Source organism: Carassius carassius, chromosome 31 (assembly GCF_963082965.1).
Source record: "Carassius carassius chromosome 31, fCarCar2.1, whole genome shotgun sequence".
Classification (NCBI taxonomy): domain Eukaryota; kingdom Metazoa; phylum Chordata; class Actinopteri; order Cypriniformes; family Cyprinidae; genus Carassius; species Carassius carassius.
Genome location: NC_081785.1, coordinates 10,098,478 through 10,120,553, shown reverse-complemented (window position 1 = coordinate 10,120,553; position 22,076 = coordinate 10,098,478). Strand labels below are relative to the sequence as shown.

The following is a 22,076-nucleotide window of genomic DNA, read 5'->3' as shown; positions in this document are numbered from 1 at the left end:
AAACCTACATCAAGGCATTGAAAATGAAGGCACATCCTTACAACTAGCTGGTAGCAAAGGTGGTCAAGATTTTACTACAGAATGGTTTTTAACTGGAAATATGAACATGGTTTGTCAACTGTGAAATTTAAACTGATGTGCCTTGATTAACAGATTGTCAATCCCAAAGATATTATGAGATCTATTTCTTAAATTGTATTTAGAAACATGTCTTGTAAACTTACAGAAAGAAAAAGTATATCAACTGTAATCTAAATGAATCAAGTGGATAAAATGTTTACGATTTTTAAAGAAAAAATACAGTTGAAATAGTTATATTGTAAAATATTGTTACAATTTAAATTAACTGTTTTAATATATTTTAAAATGTAATTTATTCCTCTGATGGCAATGCTGAATTTTCAGTCGACATCGCATTAGTCTTCAGTCTCACATGATCATTCAAAAATCATTGCAATATGCTGATTTGGAGCTCAAGAAACATTTCTTATTATATTGAATGCTGAAAACAGTTGTACTGATTCCTATTTTTGTGGAAATTTTCTTTGATGACATTTTCTGTAACAATTTAAACTTCTTTTCTGTCATTTTTGATTAATGTATCTTGCTGAATATATTAATTTATTTTTAAAAATCTTACTGACCCCAAACCTTAAGTTGACATATATATCAAACAGGTGTTCATACAGCCATAAACACAGTCAGATTTCACCCTGTAAAAAAAAAATGTAACCCCCCAAGAAAGGGGCTGCAATCTGGGGATCATATTCCAGAAATTATAATAGGAAAATATATTATTATTAATATATTTATTTTATTAATTCAAAGAGAATAATGAATAACACTGTCTCATTAAAGATTAAACAGTGTATACAATATAAGGTTATTTGGCTATTAAAGCTTTTCAATGTGATGACATAATTGTGACCATGTGGCTGATTTTAGATGTTCACAGTGCGTGACAGTACGCACAGTTTGCTTTCTGTTCTTTGAAACAAGGACAAAAGTTACATTTAACAGATGGATGGAGTAAATGAGTAATGCTGTGCACATCCACATAAATACTGACTCTCTACTGCCATCTTTTGGTCACCAGTGTACAGAACCCACATAGTATGGGATTATAATCCCGCCAAATGTATTGCAGTCACAGAGCGAAAAATAACAAACAAAGATCAAGTCGAATTTGTCGAATTTGAGTGACGTCAACTCCCCCTTGAACTGATTGGTTAGAGGCGCAGCTGTTAATCTAGAATTTACGGGCCAATGGTGACGCTGAAGCCTACCCTGATTTACATGAAACTCGAACTGCAACTTTTAGAAACGCAAGCGCAGAACGTGGAAACAAGGGCAAAGGGGAAAAGATCACAAGCACACAAAAAAATAACATATGAGCAGGAAACCTGATTTTGTTTGCGATTTGGAAAATTTTGAATTCATGTTTCAATTTTGTGTAATCCATGACTGCGCTGTTTGTTATTTAAAAAAATTGCATTTGTTTTTCGGTTTTGTGCGTTATTATTTTACACGTGTTTTTAAATATTTTATTTATGCTTATTATTTTTCGATCTGTGACTGCAATACATTTGGCGGGATTCTAATCCCATAACATAGCACCATGGGAAAAATTATGCAAACACAGGGCTCAACAACAAGGACTGCATGAAAAGCAAAAAGACTACATTCAATACTCGCATGCACACAGTTCGTGCTTGCGCTTGAAAGGACCAATACATACAAGCATGTCAAAATATCCATCCAGGCGAGTTACTTTGTAGTTTTAACAATGATTAATCTATATTTAATTTATACAGTGGAATAAAGATGAACCAGTCAACAGCCCCCCCCCCCCCCCTTTATTACAACCGATTTCTAATCCGGGTTTGCACACAAACTGCAATGCAATAATTTTCCAAAACGTAATTTGTGTGGAAACATTAGGAAGTGTGTAAACGGCTGTTAACAGGCCAGAGGCACTGAAGACGAAAGCAAAGAGGAGAAAATACTGTCGCAGGTAGAGCAAGCTCACTGTTCATTATTCACTTAATATTGAAAGAAATATTGAATTGGGAGTTAATATGAATGTATCTTGCGGTAACCAAGGAAACTCTGTATTTCTGCTGTTCCATAAGCGCCGTCTGCTGTCAGAGAATGAATCTGTGTGTCTCATTAAGGCCGTCTGCTGTTTTTCCTAAAGCATCATTTCATTTGTATCTTTGCTACATATTTAGTTGTGATATTGTTTATAATTTTTTTTTTCTTATTCACATACTCTTCACTTGTCTTTAATAATGTTTGAACTTTAGATTTGTTAGGCTAGTAGTTTTGCTGTGGTATCGAAAAGTGAATAGAGAATTGTAAAATTTAACTGGTATTAAAATTTTTGGTGTCACATAAGCTTATTAATTACAATAAATGATAACCTGGTAAAAAAAAAACAAAAAAAAAAACAATGATAACAGCAATTTTATTTACATTTTTATTTATTTTTTTGTGGCAGGGCTAGTGAAAATATTGGCAGGGCTAGTAAAAATTTTTAGCATTGAAATATAACTTCAGCTGACAGTTACAGTACATAAACAAACTGTTTTGTGGAAATGTTCATTCCTGAGTGATTGAAAAAGCAGTTCATAATTGGTTTATATGAGGTCATGGGCTGAATGCAGGCATAATGCGCCCTAGAACATATAGTCTCAAAATCTGTTATGGGTCAATAAATCCTAAAATGACAGACGGATGGATTTAGTGAGCAGCGCTGTGAGTGTGCTCCGCTACCCCCTAGGCATTCCCAAATGGATTTAGGAGATTCCCAATTAGACTTAGTGAGGATGAGAGCATTAGATTCAATATGTTCTAGGTAACCCTATTTAAATCTGCTAACTGCTGGAGTAGTGCTGTGCAATTCTGAAAAGGTTAAAGTGAGTATGCACAGTCTGGCATGGATTTTCCCAGGGAAAAAGCATCTAGAAAATAAGCCGTCAGAGGCACGGAGACCTACTTTGGCTTAAGGACTGTATATCACTATATAAATTGTATATCACTTATTTCATAACTTATTTATTTTTATGTCTTATTTTATTTCAGTTGTATTTAAATAAAAAATATTTTTTATATATATAATTTCCTTTTAATTATAATCCATTTACTGTAAACATGCACTAAAGATTAATTTAGTATGCACTATACATAATCTCAATACTAACACATGTGACCAAAACCCTGATTAATTTAATTTTACATGTCGAATTATTTTTTAAATTCCCTTAATTCTTCAAGGTGCTCATATTTTGGTTGGCTTTTTTTATAATACATGTGAAAGGAGAATGAGTGAATAAGTGCTGATAATTAATGAAGGATCAAGTAATATTGTAGTGTAGTGTAGCCTACAGCAGGTGGCGCAATGTCAGTTATTACAGTGTCAATGCTTTAACCAGCTCTTATGGCGCGTTTCCACCGAGTGGTACGGTACGGTACGGTACGGGTCGGTACGGGTCGGGTCTGTTAACCATGATTTGGCTAGCGTTTCCACCGCCAACAGTACCCTTACTTGATAGGCGTGGTGTATTCCAGAAAGTAGTGATAACGTCACTTGATAGGCGTGGTGTATAACGGAAAGTAGCTTGACGTCATTCGATCGCGCGGGAAGAGGAAAGTTCACCGCAAACAACAATGGAGGACATACAGCAGATCCTATTCTTGCTTCTCGGTGTGTGTGGCTGTTTATCTCAAGGAAGAGACAATATTTGTTTGAGTAAAGGCTACATGCTGCAAGGAAAAACACAGCGGAAAAATACAGGGGAATTTGGGAAATTTTAAGGAGCTGGGACGAGACAGACAACCGCGCGAGTAAAGACAAGGCAAGACAAACACGACGGCGCAGGCGGGTAAGCTTGAGCTAAGCTAACTTTTTTATGTCATGTATTAATGTATTTCGTCTTATGTGCTAACTAAGCAATATTGTTATAGATTAAATAACCCTACACTGAATAAATAAGTACAATAAGCCCTGCCTGTGAAACCAGATTTTAACTGTGCCAACTGTAAACTACAGTCTATTCATTAAGCACTATGAAGGTTACTTTTTAAGATCATTAAACTTTTACATGAATCTGTTGATGCCTATATTATTACAAGTGCAATACTAGTTGTGGTTAATGATAGATTAGAAGTATTATTTTGAGAAAATAGTTATATCTGTAAGCTATTTTTTCTTTGTGCTTTAATGACACCAAAGTTCCCTCTCTGGTGCAGTATATTAGATATTTTAACAAATTTATATATTCTATCGTGTCCAAGGGTAACTCTTACAATGTTTATAATACTTTATATAATACTTTATGTATTTTTTCATCCGGCGTATGATAGTTGCACTTTTAATTAAATGACCCACCATCACTGCGACATTGTATTAATCTTAACTTTTTTGTTTGTTTGTTTTCTAGATACTCAATCTGGTGCAAAATCAGCACCGCAGACCAACCGTTTGGACTTTCAGCCACTCAAATGACTGGTGGGATGTGATCGTTCCAGGATTCACACACACACACAGTGGTTGAACAACTTCAGGATGTCTGAAGAAACATTTATATTCCTTTGTGCCATGGTGCATCCAGCAATGGAAAAGCAGGACACAAACTACAGAGAGTGTGTTCCCCTTAAGAAAAGAGTTGCCATTGCACTATGGAAGCTTGCAACCAACAGCGACTACAGAAGTATTGGCCATCTTTTTGGTGTCAGCAGAACAACAGTGTGTCGGTGCTTCCAGGAATTCTGCAAGGCCGCTAGCATGTTGTTAGTTCCAGAACAGATATGTTTCCCTGACCAGCAGAAGTTCAAAGAGATGGCAGCCTACTTTGAGAACCGGTGGGGGCTTCCACAGTGTGTTGGTGCCATTGATGGGTCACACATACCCATAATAGCCCCAAAGGAGTACCACTGCGATTACTTTAATAGAAAAGGCTGGCATTCCATCATCCTGCAAGGAGTAGTTGACGGAAAAGGACTATTTTGGAGTGCATATGCAGGAATGGCTGGAAGTTTGCATGATGCTCGGGTTCTGAGACTATCTACATTGTGGGAGTTGGTCGAGCGTGGAAGCCTCTACCCAGCTTGCACCAGGAACATCAGTGGGGTGAATGCTGGCTTTTATGTGCTAGGAGACTCTGCCTACCCTTTGCAGAATTGGCTCCTAAAACCATTCCCTGACAATGGCCGGCTGACAGCAGAACAACTGACCTACAACAAAAAAGTGTGCAGGGCTCGGGTGGTGGTAGAAAATGCTTTTGGGAGACTCAAAGGAAGGTGGCGGTGCCTTATGAAGAGGAATGACAGCGACATCGAACTGGTGAAGTCCATGGTGTTGACTTGTTGTGCTCTGCACAATCTTTGTGAAAGGCATGGAGAGGATTACCAGCACGAATGGGATACACCTGTTGCTGCAGAGCCTGTGGTGCCACTGGCACAGGGTGCAGAGGAGGAGGGCAGGGATGTACGCGAGGGTCTGATGCGTTATTTGAACAGTTAAATCTGTTGTACAGATAGCAAAGGCACACCTGTGTAAACGCTAAGTTTTGATTTTATGGACATGAATAAATCCTTTTTACTTTTACCCTGCCTCTTCATATTTTGTGAAATATTTTTGCCGCTGCCTCTTATGTAGATGGTGTTTAAACATGAGGTATAATTCATTTTGGGTAACTATATCAAATGGCCAATCTGGTAACGCTTAAGATAATACTGCGCAAGTACACATAATTTACAGCATACCTTTTGGTAATTATAGAGTGTGTACATGTAATTATAGGGGAACAATTTATAATATTTGGTGAATAAAGGAGTAACAACCATGAAAAGTACAAATAAAATGCAGTATTTCATAACTAAGCTACCCAACTAAGGGCTAATTATTTTAATATTACATGGTATGTAGCTTATGACCTATTATGCTAAAAAACATGGAAAATTACAAATAATTTATGCAGTAATTCATGATTACAGCCCGGAAAGTACTGCGTAAGTACACCGAATTTACAGCGTACCTTTCTGTAATTATTGTACATACTTTATAAGTACACGTGTAATTATAAGGGAACAATTTATAATAAAATGACCTGACCCTATGTGCTCGTATTTCTCAGAATGCTGCTGAAGATGTTTAATGTGGTAGTTTTTTGTTGTAAGCAGGCTTAACTCTAACACACTAAAAAATCTTATAGATACAGGGACATCATGCATTGCAGACTCAGTCAACCCAGAGGCCCCCAATATAAAAAAATCATAACTTATAAACATTTACATAACTATTTGCTGAACAATTTTAACAATAATCAAGTATCAATGTGATTGCTTAACAGATCATTACTTCAGTGGTTTTCATCCAAGCAAACTTCCAAGAGGCCTCAAGATCAATCATTTATATTTTTATTAATTAATTTTCCAAGTGTGATTTCTAGACCCAGAAAGACATGTAAATAAAATCTTAAAACGACATGGTCATTTTATAAAGAATATAAATGTTTTCCACACAGCTCTAAAATATGATATCAGGTAGAGATTGTGAGTAAAAGTTTTATTATTATTATTATTTATTATTTATTATTATTTATTATATACTCTACCTGATATCAGGTAGAGATTGTGAGTAAAGGTTTTATTATTATTATTTATTCTTATCCTCAATAAAAGGGTGCCCTGTTGACGACAAAGGAGTCAGAACGGTCGAGAACCACTGCATTAGTTTTAAAGTTGGAAATGAATTAATAGCTATAAATGCAATGAGAATGCAAGACAATTATGTTTCATATATCTTCTACGGTGCACCATCAGGGACCCTCGAGGCCCACAGACTCCGCTGTAAAATCATCTACGAAAATATAGGTTACTCATTCTATTGGCTGTATGTGGGGGTGAGACCAGCGCTCTGCACGTAACGAAACAATGTACCGACACCGTGCACGCACGTGACCGCTCTGACAGGGAGAAGCACCATGTACATCCTCACATTCATATCTTTCCGCCCTTCTACTTTAATGTCGCTTTATCACCATTGCGCTTTGGAACTTACCGCATTTGCCTTTTACACAACGTGTTGTAGATGTTAAATTTTTCTTCAGCTGATATTTTTAAAAGCAACAGCTCGTATGGCATATTTCGAGCGCGCGTCCGCGCACTATTTCCGCTCGTGGCGGAAAGATATGTTTTTTTCTCTATGGGTAAACGTGCCGGATTTACGTTCTTTTTTCCTCTGTGGGAAGCCATGATGGCAGTTTGAGAGCGGAACGCACTGAGGAGAGATGAGTCCCGCCGATAAACCGCACATCTTCACGCTTCTCCAACGGCTATCATCCCATATCTAACACACAACTCAGGTGGAGACTGTCAGTTGTCATTTTTCACGGAACCAACTTGGCCATCCAGAGACGACGATGATCATTCGTTAGGAGGGTTTTGAGGGGGGGGGGCGGTTTAGCAGTGGTGGCTAGCGGGCGATGCTAGTCGGGAAAGGCTCGCCTGTGTGTTTTCTTCCTCGCGTGGAGATGGAGGGGATTCGCTCCTCTCTCTGGACTTAATCACGGCGCGCGCGCCGGACACACAGACTTCTGCCTTAGTATTGTTGTTACTGTTTTGGATGCATTCCGGTTTGACCGGGCCGCGGGATCGGAGGACCTTTTCACCAGCTCGGAGGACTGAGCGATCGGGACCGATAGAGTCGGGCCTGCTGCGCCGGAGCGGATAGAGGCCCGTCTGCGAAAAGCTGTAATCCGGCCCGCTGCGCGAAACCCACCGGGCCACACACACACACACACTCAAGGGTGAGAGAGGCACGGAGCCAATCCGAGCCAACATAACGTTGACCCCCTTTCTAAGAATAAACCGGAATAAAACTGAAGTGTTTTGATCTGCTGTCATGGCAATGGCTGCCAAAATTAAAGAAATAGTAAGTCGGAATAAGAGGCGCTACCAAGAAGATGGTTTCGATTTGGACTTAACATGTATCCTTACTCCTATTTACTGTCTGAGCTACTTTGTTTAATTTTTTATTTATTTAATTTTTTACGCTTTGTTATATATGGTGTCATATCTTGTCATACTACATGGTTTCCTCCTTTTAATGTCTCTGTACATGTTAGGCAAACCCTTTTTAAAATGCTTAGTCATGACGCTCTTACTGTCTTAATAACGAAATATCTATTTTCAAACCTCTGTTGTTGGATGCAGATATCTGGTTTGACAGCTACATGGCTGTAATGGCAGACACTCTCTTTCCAGGCTGCCAGTTTTACATACACTATGGGATGCCCTGTCATTTGGTTGAACATCTGTGTGTTTTGCTGTTTGACAGCTTCTATAGGTGCTCAGCACAACAATCACAACAGTTTACTTAAGAGATTGAACAAATCCGTGTGTATTGACAGATCCGTGATTTCTTCTACTAGCTAATGACAGTACTATTGATCATGTAAAGACATGAGAGGTCTTTTCTGTGGACTTAATGGATAATGCAATGTGGAGTGTGTTCAAACCTTGCTATTATTAGAAATCATTGAATCGGTTGATTTCTAAACACACTTGTGTAGAGAAGTCGAGTAGGCCGGGATGCCCTGTGACTTGAGAATGTCCAACTCGGTCCACTTTACAAGAAAATAGTGAATGTCTTTACCCTATCTAAAAGGTAATTTCTCAGTCATGTAAACATGTGTCCTGCTTTGTATCAAGTCCATATGCTCTGGGAAAATAGTAAGGATTCTGATGTCTGAAAGATAAACATTTTGTTTACTCTATCTGTAATAGTGGTTGACCGATATAGACCATTGAAAAACTCTTGAAAGCATATTGGTTAGTGGCTGATATATATCAATGAGATGCATATGAACTAGTTTTACACAAAATGATTAAAACTTTGAAAACAGAAATGATTTAATATCAGTTGACAAAGCTGTCAGTTGAATTAGGATCTGACTAATCTGAACTGAATCTCGAAATGTCCATATGTCGGCTGATTAATCAGCTTGGCCTGGTTGATGATGTGTTGTTAATCCATAAAACAAAAGGAATATTTTATTGTTAACAGAAAAACAGAAGTTTGGTGGAAATTCCCTTTTGATTGTGAACTCATTATGACTATTGAAGGAATTATGTTAGGTCTTCATTTGCTCTTCCTCATTTTCTTCTGGCCAATATCAGATGGCCTTTTGTTTGAACAATTTGGCCCTTGTGTGCAAACACCATTTGTGCAAGGTGTGAGGTCTTATTAACTCACGATTTAGAGAATGAAGCAGATGTGATTGTTCTCGTGCAGTTTTTGCAACAGCAAGCTGTTTGACTTTACCGCTGCTAAGCCTCGTAGATTTGAGGAAGTGTGGCAGGTCAGGTGTTTGACAGTAAATGGCCCGCTGTTGTCTTAGACAAGCATTTTTAAATGGGATGAGAGGTTAAGTATAAGAGTAATACATCAGATTCATATGTGAGGTTTGTTAAATCCTAACTTCTGGGGGTTTTCGAAATAATCGAAAACTCCAGTTTGTCATTGTTAAACACTGTGATGGTCATGGTTGTCCTGTCCACCATAGCCTTTTCCCCTCGCTGCATTAAATCTCACCTCTGGTTTTGCAAAGCTACACCACTGGCATACTGAGCATGCTGGGAATGGTCAAATGTCATCCAAGCTGTCAGAGCTGCAGATTTTTAATGCCTCAGTCTCTTCATCATAGATATATTTTTTTAAATGATCGTGTTCTCTGTTGCTCTATAACATTGAAAGATTTAGAGCTGAAACAACGAATCGATTTAATCGATAAAAATCGATTATTAAAATAGTTGTCAACTAATTTAGTCATCGATTCGTTGCTAAATAACTTTTATTTGCCGTAAGCGGCTCATTTCGTGCATATTTCAAATCTGCGGTGATCAAAGTGTGGCAGTAATGAGCCACCGGAGGTTTTACTCAGCCAGTACAGCAGGAGAAGTAGCGAATAGCCAATAGCTGGCCTCGTTTTATGTCACGTGCTTCCCGAACAGCGTCTCTGCAGCATTTAGCGGGATGTGGGAGACTGGGAGTACTTTACTTTGAGCCTTCAAAAAAGAAGAGTAACCTGTAAACTCTGCACTACTGCACTGTTTAAGGGGACGTTCACATATTGCGTCTTTTGCGCGCTCAAGTTCGTTATTTCCAACACCGCACCGCATCGAGTTAAAAACATCTCAACTTTTCAGAATGCTGCAAGCGCATCGCGGGTCATGTGACAAGAACTAACCAATCAGCTTCATCCTTTCCCGTAACAACGTTAAAAGCTCAGTCAAGATGAAAGGAACAGCTGATCATAGTTGTATATGGATTTCCATTTTGAAATAAATTTAGTAGCAGAGCTACTGCAAGCGATTTTTTGAGCTGCAAATCCATTTATCCTTTGCTGAAATTTCCGCGTCTTCAAGGAGAGAACACGTAATGGTTGCTTAGCAAAGGCAGACGCCTCAGGGGCGCTTCTGCACGAGCGCTTTGGAAAGGAGGAGAAAGCGGCGCGCCTAGCGTTTTCCACGCGTTTTTAGGCACGATATGTGAACGGCCCCTAAGACTTTTATTTGTGCAGATTCTCCAGTACAATGTTGTTTGCAAATGTTTAGTCGTAAAAGCTGATAACATTGCTTTTTAACAGTTAACATTTAAAGCTTTACAAACATGTTCTGTGATCAGTTTGTCGTTTACCAGTTCAAAATTCAGTCGTGCAGCCTAATTATGACTGAATGAGAGAGGTAAATGTTTAAAGATATTTGAAATGCACTTTTTTTCAAGTATTCACTGCTCTTTTTCACACAGCAGGTTTTTTGTGTGTGACTGTCCAATTTTTTTTTCTGGACAACCTTCTGATGGATTTTACTTTAAATTGTGAGTTCCATTCAGGTTTCATGCCACTGGCACTTTATTAGAAGGATTGTTTACAATTTCACAGCAAAAGCTATAAAGCTGTTTCCCAGTAAATAATAAAATACAATGCACTGCAATTTTATTCTGTTTTATCCTTATTCTTCGTGAAAATATGTTCTGAAAGATTCCTTAATAAGCTTCGTTCGGGATGTTAAACTACTTTAGGAGCTCTAAGGACTGCCATGGTGAAAACATTATTTTAAATCTCCTTGTGAAATTTGCTAGAGTATGGGTCAGTGTTCTGATTGCAGAAGAGTTCGACAAAGGATTACTAACACAATAAAACAACTCCAGGTATATTTTTGATTAGGATATGACAGTGCAAAATGGTTAAAATCTCTTAAAAATCTATGCTGAAGGATAAAGACCATTTATTAATAATTTACTTGGGGAAAAAATGGAAAAAAACTAAAATATAAGTACATAAACCGATTAATCGTAAAACTAATCGACAGATTAATCGATTATCAAAATAATCGTTAGTTGCAGCCCTAGAAAGATTTACTTGCTTTTGTTTTTGCTTGATTTCTGAGATTTATTTTTAGTCTATGTGGTTTAAGTGTCATTTCAGTATGCTTTCATGCAGCTTTGTTCGGAAGGGTGGAAGGTGTTTTAGCTTTCTGGGTGGAAATGGTTTACATGTCAAAACCGCTGGCTCTGTCAATGTGACTGTGTGTATATTGCTTGCCTGATATTGAGATACTGCTTAGCAGGTGATGAAGGAGAGGGATGCAATGCAGAGACCTTGTTCTGCTGTCTGTGGTACATTACTTTCACATGAAGAGAATGCCTTGATTGATTGTATATTTTATCCACATTGAGGTTTCATCTTTACTTACATAAAATGTACACAAGACAATGAATGGCATGGCCAAAACACATGCGATGTTGTGGTGGTTGTTACTGTGATGGTGTAGGGATGCACAATACCATTTGCAGTTGTCTTGCAGTATTGCAGTTACCGATTAGACAATCAGGTTGTTTCCAAGAAGTTTGATTATTTATTTTGTTGTCGGAGGGGCTTAAATTGTCCAACTGTGCTTTGAGAATCCTTGTAAACGCTTTGTTCATCATCCCATCTTGTTTTGAGGTGTGCTAACCTTAAATACATGACTTTTTCCTTTCCATGTACAATACTATGCAAATTCACCCACCTTCTGCTTTTTCCCAGTCCAATATGGTTTGTCCAGGGTATATTGGTTTTGAACACCAGCTATTTTAATGCTTAAGATTTCTTTAACAGTAGTTATGATGCATGAGTCGCTAACTGTTTTAAAGGAATTGGGCTAAAAATAAGCGTGACTCATCCAATTAAAAAGCTTCTGGCTTTCTATTCTGACAGTGTTATGACAGGAAATGAACAGAACAGAGACGCAAGCCCTGCTTCTCTCCCTCTTTCTCCTCCATGTTGTGGTCGAGGTGCGAACATCCCCCGGAGTCTGCACACTTCATGGGTGCGAGAGCCTACAGTAGAAATGCCTGCAGATGCACAGCAAGCAAGGGAAGTGAGAAATGAGGCTCTGTGAGAGACTGCATTGTCTTTCCATGTCAAAAAGCTGCATGATTCCATGCGAGCGGCATTTGAGTGCTCTAGCTGCTTGGTGACCTTTGACCTGGTTGGTATAGCTGAGAGTTGTGAAGCTGTTTGACCTGGTTTGCGTAGGTAGAAAGTGCAGACACTCCTGTGCCTACGGTCTGACGCTTTGCTAAAAGGTCAATGCATAATGATGATGGGTGAGAGTGTGACATTTACACTTTACAGACAGCTGAGCATCTGTGTCACAAGTTTTGCCTTTGTTTTCTGTTTGTTGATTTTGAAGTCTTGGGTAAGCTGCAAGCCATCTGAACTACAGGCTCACTGTATTATTAAAGTATTTTTTCCCCTTTACTTATTTTTTTTTTTTCTAGCTTTCCGAGGAATCTTTGTCCAAACATCCAATATCGGTCCATGTTTATGTTGCTGCATAAATGTCTTGCTGTCTTTTTGATGTTCATCTTGTTTTTGTTCATCACTTGTGAGTATAATCTTAGCTTAAATCTTGTCAAGTGTTGTACAGTCACCTCATTTTCCTTAACAAGCATATAAGACATCTACCCAAATATCATTGCCATGGGATTCCCTGCAGAACGGTTGGAGGGAGTTTACAGAAACAATATAGATGATGTGGTCCGGTGAGTCCAGTTGGAAAAACGCAAAATCTCTAGCTTTTTTTTTTCTACTCTAGTTCATCCCACTGTGTATTTGACGTTAAGGTGTTTTCTTAAGTTAAACATTGTCAACCAAAGTCTCCAAAAGAAAATACTGTCATTTCAGGTTTTCTCACATGGTGTTGTTTTCTTTCCAGATTCCTTGATTCGAAGCACAAACATCATTATAAAATTTATAATCTGTAAGTGTTTGGTTATTTTTGGTTCACAATATTAGTGATTATTGTAAGAATATTGGGTGCTCAGAGTTGTGCTTTTCCTTCCAGATGTGCTGAACGACACTACGATGCATCCAAATTCAATTGTAGGGGTGAGTACTTCTACTTTCATTTTCCAATATTACATTTACATTTTTAAACTGGATCTTTTGGGGTTTTTGTTTGAAAAGTGGTGATTGCAAGTACTTTACCACAGTGTCTCTTTAATTACACCTGAATGAAAGACAAACTCTACTTTCAGCTGACTTGAAGTGATTCAGTTTGATTTTTAAGGCTGGAATACACCACAACTTTTGTTAGGAGTTGGAAAGTTACGGAAATTCTTAGCCAGTATACAGACTTTGGGTGGTCAGAGTGGACCAAAAATTGCCTCATGTATGATAAAACACAGGATTATAGAAATAGAAGAGGGGTTGCACTTTTTAACATTTGCTCTGTCCGCAGTTAATATCGCACATTATATATAACTGATCATATTTAACTGATATTTGAGTGTCTCCTTGAGTTGTTTGGTGAGATGGTTTGTTATTGATGAATATTGATGTGAAGTTGTTGTTCAGCTTTAGCTTCTAGTAATGAGTTTTGTACTAATCACATGCAAGGAAGCAACACCGAAGCAACCTGAAACTGTAAGATAATTTTTTTTTGCTTTAAAAAAACAATTCATTGTAGAAGCTTTTCTGCTGTTTATTAAAAGCACAAAAATTTTTTTAGGTCTATTTTAGTTAGTAACCAGGGCTGTCACAATATCAGATTTTCATTTCATGATTGTTTTGGCCAAAAGAAGTCACAATAATGGTATTATTTTGATATTTATTTAAATTTTTACTTTTTTTCTTTTTTTGGATGGCCCTCATAGTATGTGTGGAGCGGGCTACAAGAAGCGTTCAAAATAATTGATCAGCAGTTTCTTTAGAACATGTCTAACATGTCGTTTTTTTGACACAAAAAAAAAACTCCCACACTGGCGAGCAAAATGTTTTCAGATGCTGCTAGAGTGTCTTGCCTTCATCTGTCATCTCTTCCGACATGATTTTGTTTGTCATAAGTAGCTACATGCTGCATCGTTGTCTTTTTCAAGTTGCAACTTGCATTAAGGTCCACTATTGGCACCTACGTTGAGTGTCAGTCAGATTATTTACCATGTTATCAATATTTCATGATATCAATACCAGTGTGTTCTTGAGCATTGTGTTCTCTGTCCTATTCTGAAGGACTATAAAGTCCTAAACTATAAAAGATTCTAAAATCCGCTGAGTACTGAATCTTAAATCTTTGTCTTTAGTGGCTCAATATCCCTTCGAGGACCATAACCCGCCACAGTTGGAATTAATAAAGCCCTTCTGCGAGGATCTCGATCAGTGGCTGTCTGAAGATGAGAGCCATGTGGCGGCCATCCACTGCAAGGCAGGCAAAGGTCGCACGGGGGTCATGATATGCGCCTACCTGTTGCATCGTAAGAAGTTTTCAGATGCACAAGAAGCACTGGACTTTTATGGGGAAGTCAGGACCAGGGATAAAAAGGTACCACCGTTTGGTTCTGCTTTCTACTTATGATGTGGAACTGCTGTTGTACTGAAGAAGAGGTCGTACAGCTATTTTACATTCCCAAGTTTGAACGGAACACAAGCAATTATCCCTGTAAATTACTAAGCCATTTTTCTTTTTCAGGGGGTCACCATTCCCAGTCAGCGCAGGTATGTGTATTACTACAACTTCCTGCTGAAGAACAAGCTGGACTATAAACCCGTTGCTCTCCTCTTCCATAAAATGGTTTTCCAGACTCTGCCAATGTTCAGTGGGGGCAACTGCAGTAAGTCTTACTCTCCTTTTAACCTTGTCTTAAATATGCAATTTAAATGTCACAATTCAGCTTTTTGGGATAGTAAAGTGGTTTTAAAAGCATATTTGTATATATGTTAAACATGGAAAAGCACGAGATGTTTTGAAAGTGTGTTATTTGATAAAACTGACCTGGTTGTGTTGTCATGTGGGGCTGTGGTCACACTCACAAGGAGCTGCCATTCTGTTTGCCATTTTAACCCTGTACCATATCTTTTGGCTAACACTCATGGGTACACTGTCTTTCTCTGTTCCTGGTTTCTTTTCTTAAAAAATTTCCCTTGAGAACTCTGTTCTGACATAGCAGCCTCTGCAGCCCACAACACAGTCTCTTGTATAATGACATCACAGATTGCGCCCTCTGTTCTCTCTTTCCCCCATTTATACATGGGGTACTATTCCATGTTTTGTTTATGTTTGTGGAACTGTATGCCACAGCCAGGCTGAATGCCAACCCGAATTGCACCCTACATCACACCCATTTTTGGGAAGCTCTTCATGTATCAAAATTGGAACTAAAAGTGCAGAGTCAATCTTAGAACTACCATGATTCAGAGGTAGACTCTAGAGTTCCAGATCGTTTGTGTGTGTGAGATGGCTTTCATGCTAGGGCCAATGTGGTGCAGCCGAGCTCTTGGCCCGGCTGATGGTGATGGTTTTTAACTTCCTTCTCTCTCTCTAAGGGGACAGTACTGTAAAAAACAGGAGTGAGGTGAATCCCCAGGGCTTCAAGAAAGGCAACTGGCACTGGGGTAAAATGGCATTACTTTACTACTACTACTCTTAAGGGAAATATCTTCAAATGTCAGACAGGCCCTGCCCTGTACTGCATTCAGTACAGTACTGCTTACAGCATTTATTGCTCTAGTCTCTTTCAGGCAGGAGCCAGAAACAGGAAGAAAGAAGTCCTAAATATTTGATCTGCTCTAAAACCCATAGAGATGCTCGGTTTAAAATAAAAATAAAGATAGAATTATAAATATGTCTCTGAATAAATTTATTCTGCATTAAAGGGTTAGTTCACCCAAAAATGAAAGTTAGACTTTTACTCACCCTACGGTGCCTCAGGTGTGAAAAAGTGCACTTTTCTTTGGTTTTACAAAGCAATGTGTTGAATGAAACGGTAGACATTAAATATAGCATTATATTGTGTATATATAATTATAGCATTTATTGTGTAATTACTATTATTTTCTAGTAAATCCATGTTAATTTTTTACCGCAAACAATTAGCTGTCACTTTAATTCAGCATGTGCAGCACAGCGGAAATATACTCTGTGCGGAAACGATCGCTGCATAACTGCTGCAGATGCATTGCTCCTGGAGCTCACTGCCATACCGCATCTGAGTGCAGTGAATGCTCTGATCAATTTACATGGGCGCGGAAAAAATACACACTGCATACGCACCACAGACGGAGTGTGCGAACCTGACATTATGTCTGAATGCCCGGTCTGTTCTGTTTTCGCGCTCCATTTAAACGGGTTGCATTCTGGGTTGTTCACGTCTGGTTCGTATAGCATACTGTGGGAGGTCGGGGCCTCAGAAAATCGTGCTATAAAGCGATTTAGAAATCACGCACGCTCAAATTGTGATTTTTATAACGATTTTGATAAATCCCACTAGGGCTGCACGATTGACAAAAATCATAATAGTCGATTATTCCATTGAAATTGTACTTGCGATTATTAATTATGATTATCACAAGTTACAATAAATGATCTTTATACGATTATTTTATTGCAACTGAATGCTGTATCTGAAAACACTCTAACTGAAAAACTTTAAGTGCTTTTCTATAGTATTAAGCCTGAAATGTCAACTATACATCGGATTTGTGAATTATTATGGTATTATAATGTTATACTAAAACTAATGGGAAAAAAACCCTTAAGATAACATGTAGAAAGAAAAAAAAATGTTAAGCTTGCAGAGTAACATAAGTGGACTTTGAATGATTAATTGCTTCTTTTTGAACGATTATGTAATTGTGGCATCCATAATCCACAAAATCTTGTAAATATTGCAAGCGATAAATACAATATTCCATCTATATCCTTGTAAACACAGCTGTTTTTTGTCTTAAGTGAACGTAAACAGACGAGAAAGTAAACACGTGTGTAACAGTTGTTTGTTCCCATTTTATTACTGACTGTTTACTTGTCTTTCACACAATTAAATTTTTTATATTTATGTTAGTCTAGTTTTTGCTATGGTATTTTTGTTAAAACCATATGGGCAAATGTTTCTCTTCTATGTTGGCTGCTGAGTTTTGCTGATGTAACTCAGCTGCAACAAAATACTTTTGTAAAAAGACCGAATATTTGACATCTAAGTGTTTACAATTTTTTTTTTTTTTATCTCACTGGATTCAAAATTAGGAATTGATAAGAATCGAAATCAGCTAAATCGAATGATACTCAACCCTACCAGTCAGGAATGAAATTAAAAAAATGTGACAAAACAGCATTTCCCGCTAGCATTTTGAGTCCTGTAAAGTGTTTTCTTAAAAAACTCTCATATGTCATGCTCAACAGATATGTCTGTGTTTGGCTACAATGATCACCACTTCATGCTCTTCACACAGGAGCGCTTCTATCAACAGACCCCTAATATATCTGCTCATATACTGATCCATTGACGTGGCTTTCAAACACATTTTCAAACAGTGGCCAATCAGAGGTGTTTAAGAATCCGCTCAAAATGCTAGTGGAAACTGCTGGTATCGTCACATTTTAAAAATTTCAGTACAGACATCCTTATCTCCCTTTGCATCAGCCCCGTTTCTAATCACTGACATTGGCTTGACTGACGATGTCAGATCTGGCGGTGGAGTTATTTCACTCAGTGTGGGCTTCATGATAATTAACACCTTTCTTTATTTCCTCTTTGCTGAATACAGTTCTTTTGCATACCTTTTGATTTTCTCGTTCTCATTTTAAATTTATTCCCACCATTCTCCTCTTCCTCCCTGTCTCCGTCTCTTTCTCACTCTCCCCATCTCTCTGTTCTGCCTAACAGACCCTCAATTCGTCGTCTATCAGTTGAAGGTGAAGATACACACGTCAAACCCAGTCCACACACGGAGGGAAGAGAAGCACATGATCTTTGAGTTCCCTCAACCTCTTCCAGTTTGTGGTGACATCAAAGTGGAATTCTTCCACAAACAGAGCAAAATGATGAAGAAAGTAAGTTCTTGTGTAAACTTTGACCTATAACCCTTTCTCTGAATACCACATTGTTGTTGGTACACCGTATCACAGGATCTTGACCCCGTTACCAAGTCTGCAGGGAGATGTTGCCTTTTGGCGGTTTGTGGTTTTCCTATTGTTTTATGTCTTTGGTCTTCGGTTTAGCAGCTACTTCGTCCTTTTGCATGTGCTCTAAATGTTGCTTCCTTATTTTAGTTTTTTCTTTCTTCCAACAGAGCGCGTCTGTCCTGTGTGTGTTTGTGTTTCTGCTCTATATAAATGTGTTTATAAGTACTGTTGTTGGAATGTGTATTTGTGTTTGTAAACACTTGCTATTTCTGGCCATCCAATGCCCAAATGTAAACCGTTTGCTGTGTGCTCATGTGCGTTCGCAGGATAAAATGTTCCATTTCTGGATAAACACATTCTTCATCCCGGGTCCCGAGGAAGCTGGGGAGAAAGTGGAGAATGGGTTGGTGGTCAATGACGTGGACAGCCTCTCCTCTCAGAGCCAGAGCTCTCCGGCCGAGAGGGAGAGAGAGAAGGAGCGAGGGATTGCAGCGGGAGGATTTGAAAGAGAAAAGGGGGCAGAAAGGGGAGGAGAGCGAGCAGGAGTAGCGGATGGAGATAAAGACTACTTGATTTTGACCTTAACGAAGAATGACTTGGATAAGGCTAATAAAGACAAAGCTAACCGATATTTCTCACCCAACTTCAAGGTGAGGGCACACCATTCAAAACTATACAATGGATTGATCAAAGTAGCTTTTTAATAACTCATCTACTGGCATAAAAACATTAGTTAATTTGGAGACACAAGATTCAGCAGTATGGGTTTTTAAATGTTTAAATTAGGGATGTCAACGATTAATCTATGATCGATTAATTGTCGATTATGATGCAGTCGATTAAAGCTGTGGATGGTCGGTTAACCGATTTAATGTTGGGTTGCGTGCGGCTCATGCGCACTCTACATGTGCGAGCGGCTGTGAGCGACGGTATATAAACGCATCATTCATTCACAATGTACAAATTAAGATTTTAATGTGATTTAAACTTAAAAAAAACATTAAAATAGAAACAGCACAAGTTCTTCAACATGGAAAGCAATAGAAATGTAGTAACTAAGTAATTTCATCAGATAATTGTTTCATGTCATGCGCTTTGCAGGGCTGCGGGACAAAGAACAGATAGGCTATTCATTCCTACAACTTGTTAATTTGTCACTATGACTTATTAATTTGTGGCAGTTGTCCATGTTTTATTAATGTTGTTCCCTAAATAAGCCATGATTTATTAATAATGGGTGGTGTTAGCGCAGTGGATAAGACACATGCCTTTGGTGTGAGAGACCCGGGTTCGAATCCACTGTGAGGCACCAATGTGTCCCTGAGCAAGACACTTAACCCTAGTTGCTCCAGAGGCGTGCGATCTCTGACATATATAGCAATTGTAAGTCGCTTTGGATAAAAGCGTCAGCTAAATGAATAAATGTAAATGTAAATGTAATTTAACTGAAATACGGGAACACATTAATAAATGGAACGAATTCTTAATTTCCCTTCGCATGTTTACCACAGTATGAGATGCAAAAACATTGATTATAAGTGAAAGATAATAAAATAAACCTATGAAATTAGAGGGTTAGACTGTGAAGATTTAGGAAAAGAAACCATGCCTAAATGTTAATTGAATTTGTGGAAATTCGTGACCAACCGCCAAACCAGAACAAAGCCACGTAAAGACTATTTGTGCTTTTATACTTTAGGGAAAATGTAGCGCCTATATAAGTAATAGGTCTAACATAAAAATAACAATTTGTTTTCATAAATTTAAAAAAAAAAAGTATATAAGCGAAATATATCTGACTTAAGATAGCGGATTTAAAAGAGAAGTGTGATGGCGCTCCATAAGTTCACGGATAGAAAAGGATGACAACGCGTATTCTGTTTGTTTGCTTTTTTTTTTACAAGAGCACAAATCTTCTGTTTTTATTGTGAGTGTGTGCACAAATGAAAGTAAACACTTTTGTGGAAAAGGTTTTTTTTATTTAGATTTTTTATCTCTCAGCTGTTTCAAATGCGCCGGAGCCTGGTAAAGTACAAGTCTAGTTTACATTATAAATAATATAACATTCAAATACATTATATATGGAAATATTTGGATTTGTGTCGAATGAGACTTGAGCAATAACCTCAAAATAAATTTAGCCAAAGCCGCGCTCGCTCGTCCTCGAATGTACGCATGGATGCACTGTCAGGATCTAATGCACTGTATGCCAGATTTTTAAAAACAAATAGGCCTACTGGAACGCAAAAATTCTAAATCTGACATTTGTGTGTGGCTTTTGTGCATCCTGTCATGTCGGTGACTGTGTGCTGCTTAGGGCTGTCACGATAACAAATTTTGCTAGACGATAAATTGTCCATAAAATTATCACGATAAACTATAATATTGTCGTTCTAAGAACAATTTCAACTAATTTAATGATAATTGCATAATAACTCAGGTACACCTTTTCAAAGATCAATAAACTTTTATTTTATTTTATGGCAGATTCAGAGCAAGAAATACCAACATGTTGACTTCGTGTGGCTTAAAATTAGTTACCGTATTTTCCGGACTATAAGTCGCACTTTTTTTTCATAGTTTGGCTGGTCCTGCGACTTATAGTCAGGTGCGACTTATTTATCAAAATTAATTTGACATGAACCGAGAGAAATGAACCAAGAGAAAGCATTACCGTCTACAGCAGCGAGAGGGCGCTCTATGCTGCTCAGTGCTCCTGTAGTCTACACTGAAGACATAGAGCGCCCTCTCGCGGCTGTAGACGGTAATGTTTTCTCTTGGTTCTTGGTTCTAAATAAATGCGACTTATAGTCCAGTGCGACTTATGTTTTTTTTCCTCATCATGACGTATTTTTGGACTGATGCGACTTATACCCAGGTGCGACTTATAGTCCGAAAAATACGGTAATTTTGTATAATATGTTTATATGCCAGTAAGGGATGCTCATATTGACCGTTTAACCTTTAACCGAAAGTAAACCTTTTTTATCGTGCGATTAATTGATTTATCGACTATCGCGACAGGCCTAGTGCTGCTGCAATAGACGTGTTTTGCAACATTAAGGTTAACAATTAATCGATTAATTGATCATTAATTTAAACGATGATCGATCATGGAAAAGATCGAAATTTTACATCCCTAGTTTAAATCACAATTCAAATTGCAATGTTCATAAAAAGTAATTGAATGGGTTTTTAATTTCAATTGTGGAGCTTCAGTACTTTTGTTTAAACCGATGTACATTTACAGTCATGTTTTCTCTGTGTGTCCTGTTGGGTTTAAGGAGTTGATCACATGACACTCAGTATGTTATTTGTCTCTGAATGACTCATTTAAATGGATGAAAAGTTACAAACATTGTAAATAGTGTATAAAAAAATAAAAAGTTTTTTTTTTTCTATTCATCCAAGGATACTGAAGAAAAAAAAGCATTGATGCAAAGAAAAAAATGTTTCATGCATCAGATCAGCATATAAGAATTATATCAGGAATAAATTACAGTTTTGAATATATTTAAACAGAAAACAGTTATTTGACATTATTACAATATTACTGATTTGAATTGGATGAAATAAATGCTGCCTTGGAGAGCAAGTGTGTGTGTGTATATACACTCCCGGTTAAA

At 37.9% G+C, this 22,076-nt stretch overlaps 1 protein-coding gene across 1 annotated transcript in view; it reads left to right on the top strand.

Annotated features, from left to right (window-relative positions):
- Nucleotides 1-7,231: 7,231 nt before the first annotated feature.
- LOC132111504 (phosphatidylinositol 3,4,5-trisphosphate 3-phosphatase and dual-specificity protein phosphatase PTEN-like) overlaps nt 7,232-22,076 on the top strand; it is a 16,822-nt gene continuing 1,977 nt past the window's right edge. The window contains exons 1-9 of the mRNA XM_059518869.1: nt 7,232-7,991; nt 13,009-13,093; nt 13,267-13,311; nt 13,396-13,439; nt 14,633-14,871; nt 15,019-15,160; nt 15,873-15,941; nt 18,212-18,378; nt 18,777-19,100. Of these exons, the coding sequence (XP_059374852.1) occupies nt 7,907-7,991; nt 13,009-13,093; nt 13,267-13,311; nt 13,396-13,439; nt 14,633-14,871; nt 15,019-15,160; nt 15,873-15,941; nt 18,212-18,378; nt 18,777-19,100 (1,200 nt within the window). The 5' untranslated portion in view covers nt 7,232-7,906. The remainder of the gene's footprint in view (nt 7,992-13,008; nt 13,094-13,266; nt 13,312-13,395; nt 13,440-14,632; nt 14,872-15,018; nt 15,161-15,872; nt 15,942-18,211; nt 18,379-18,776; nt 19,101-22,076) is intronic.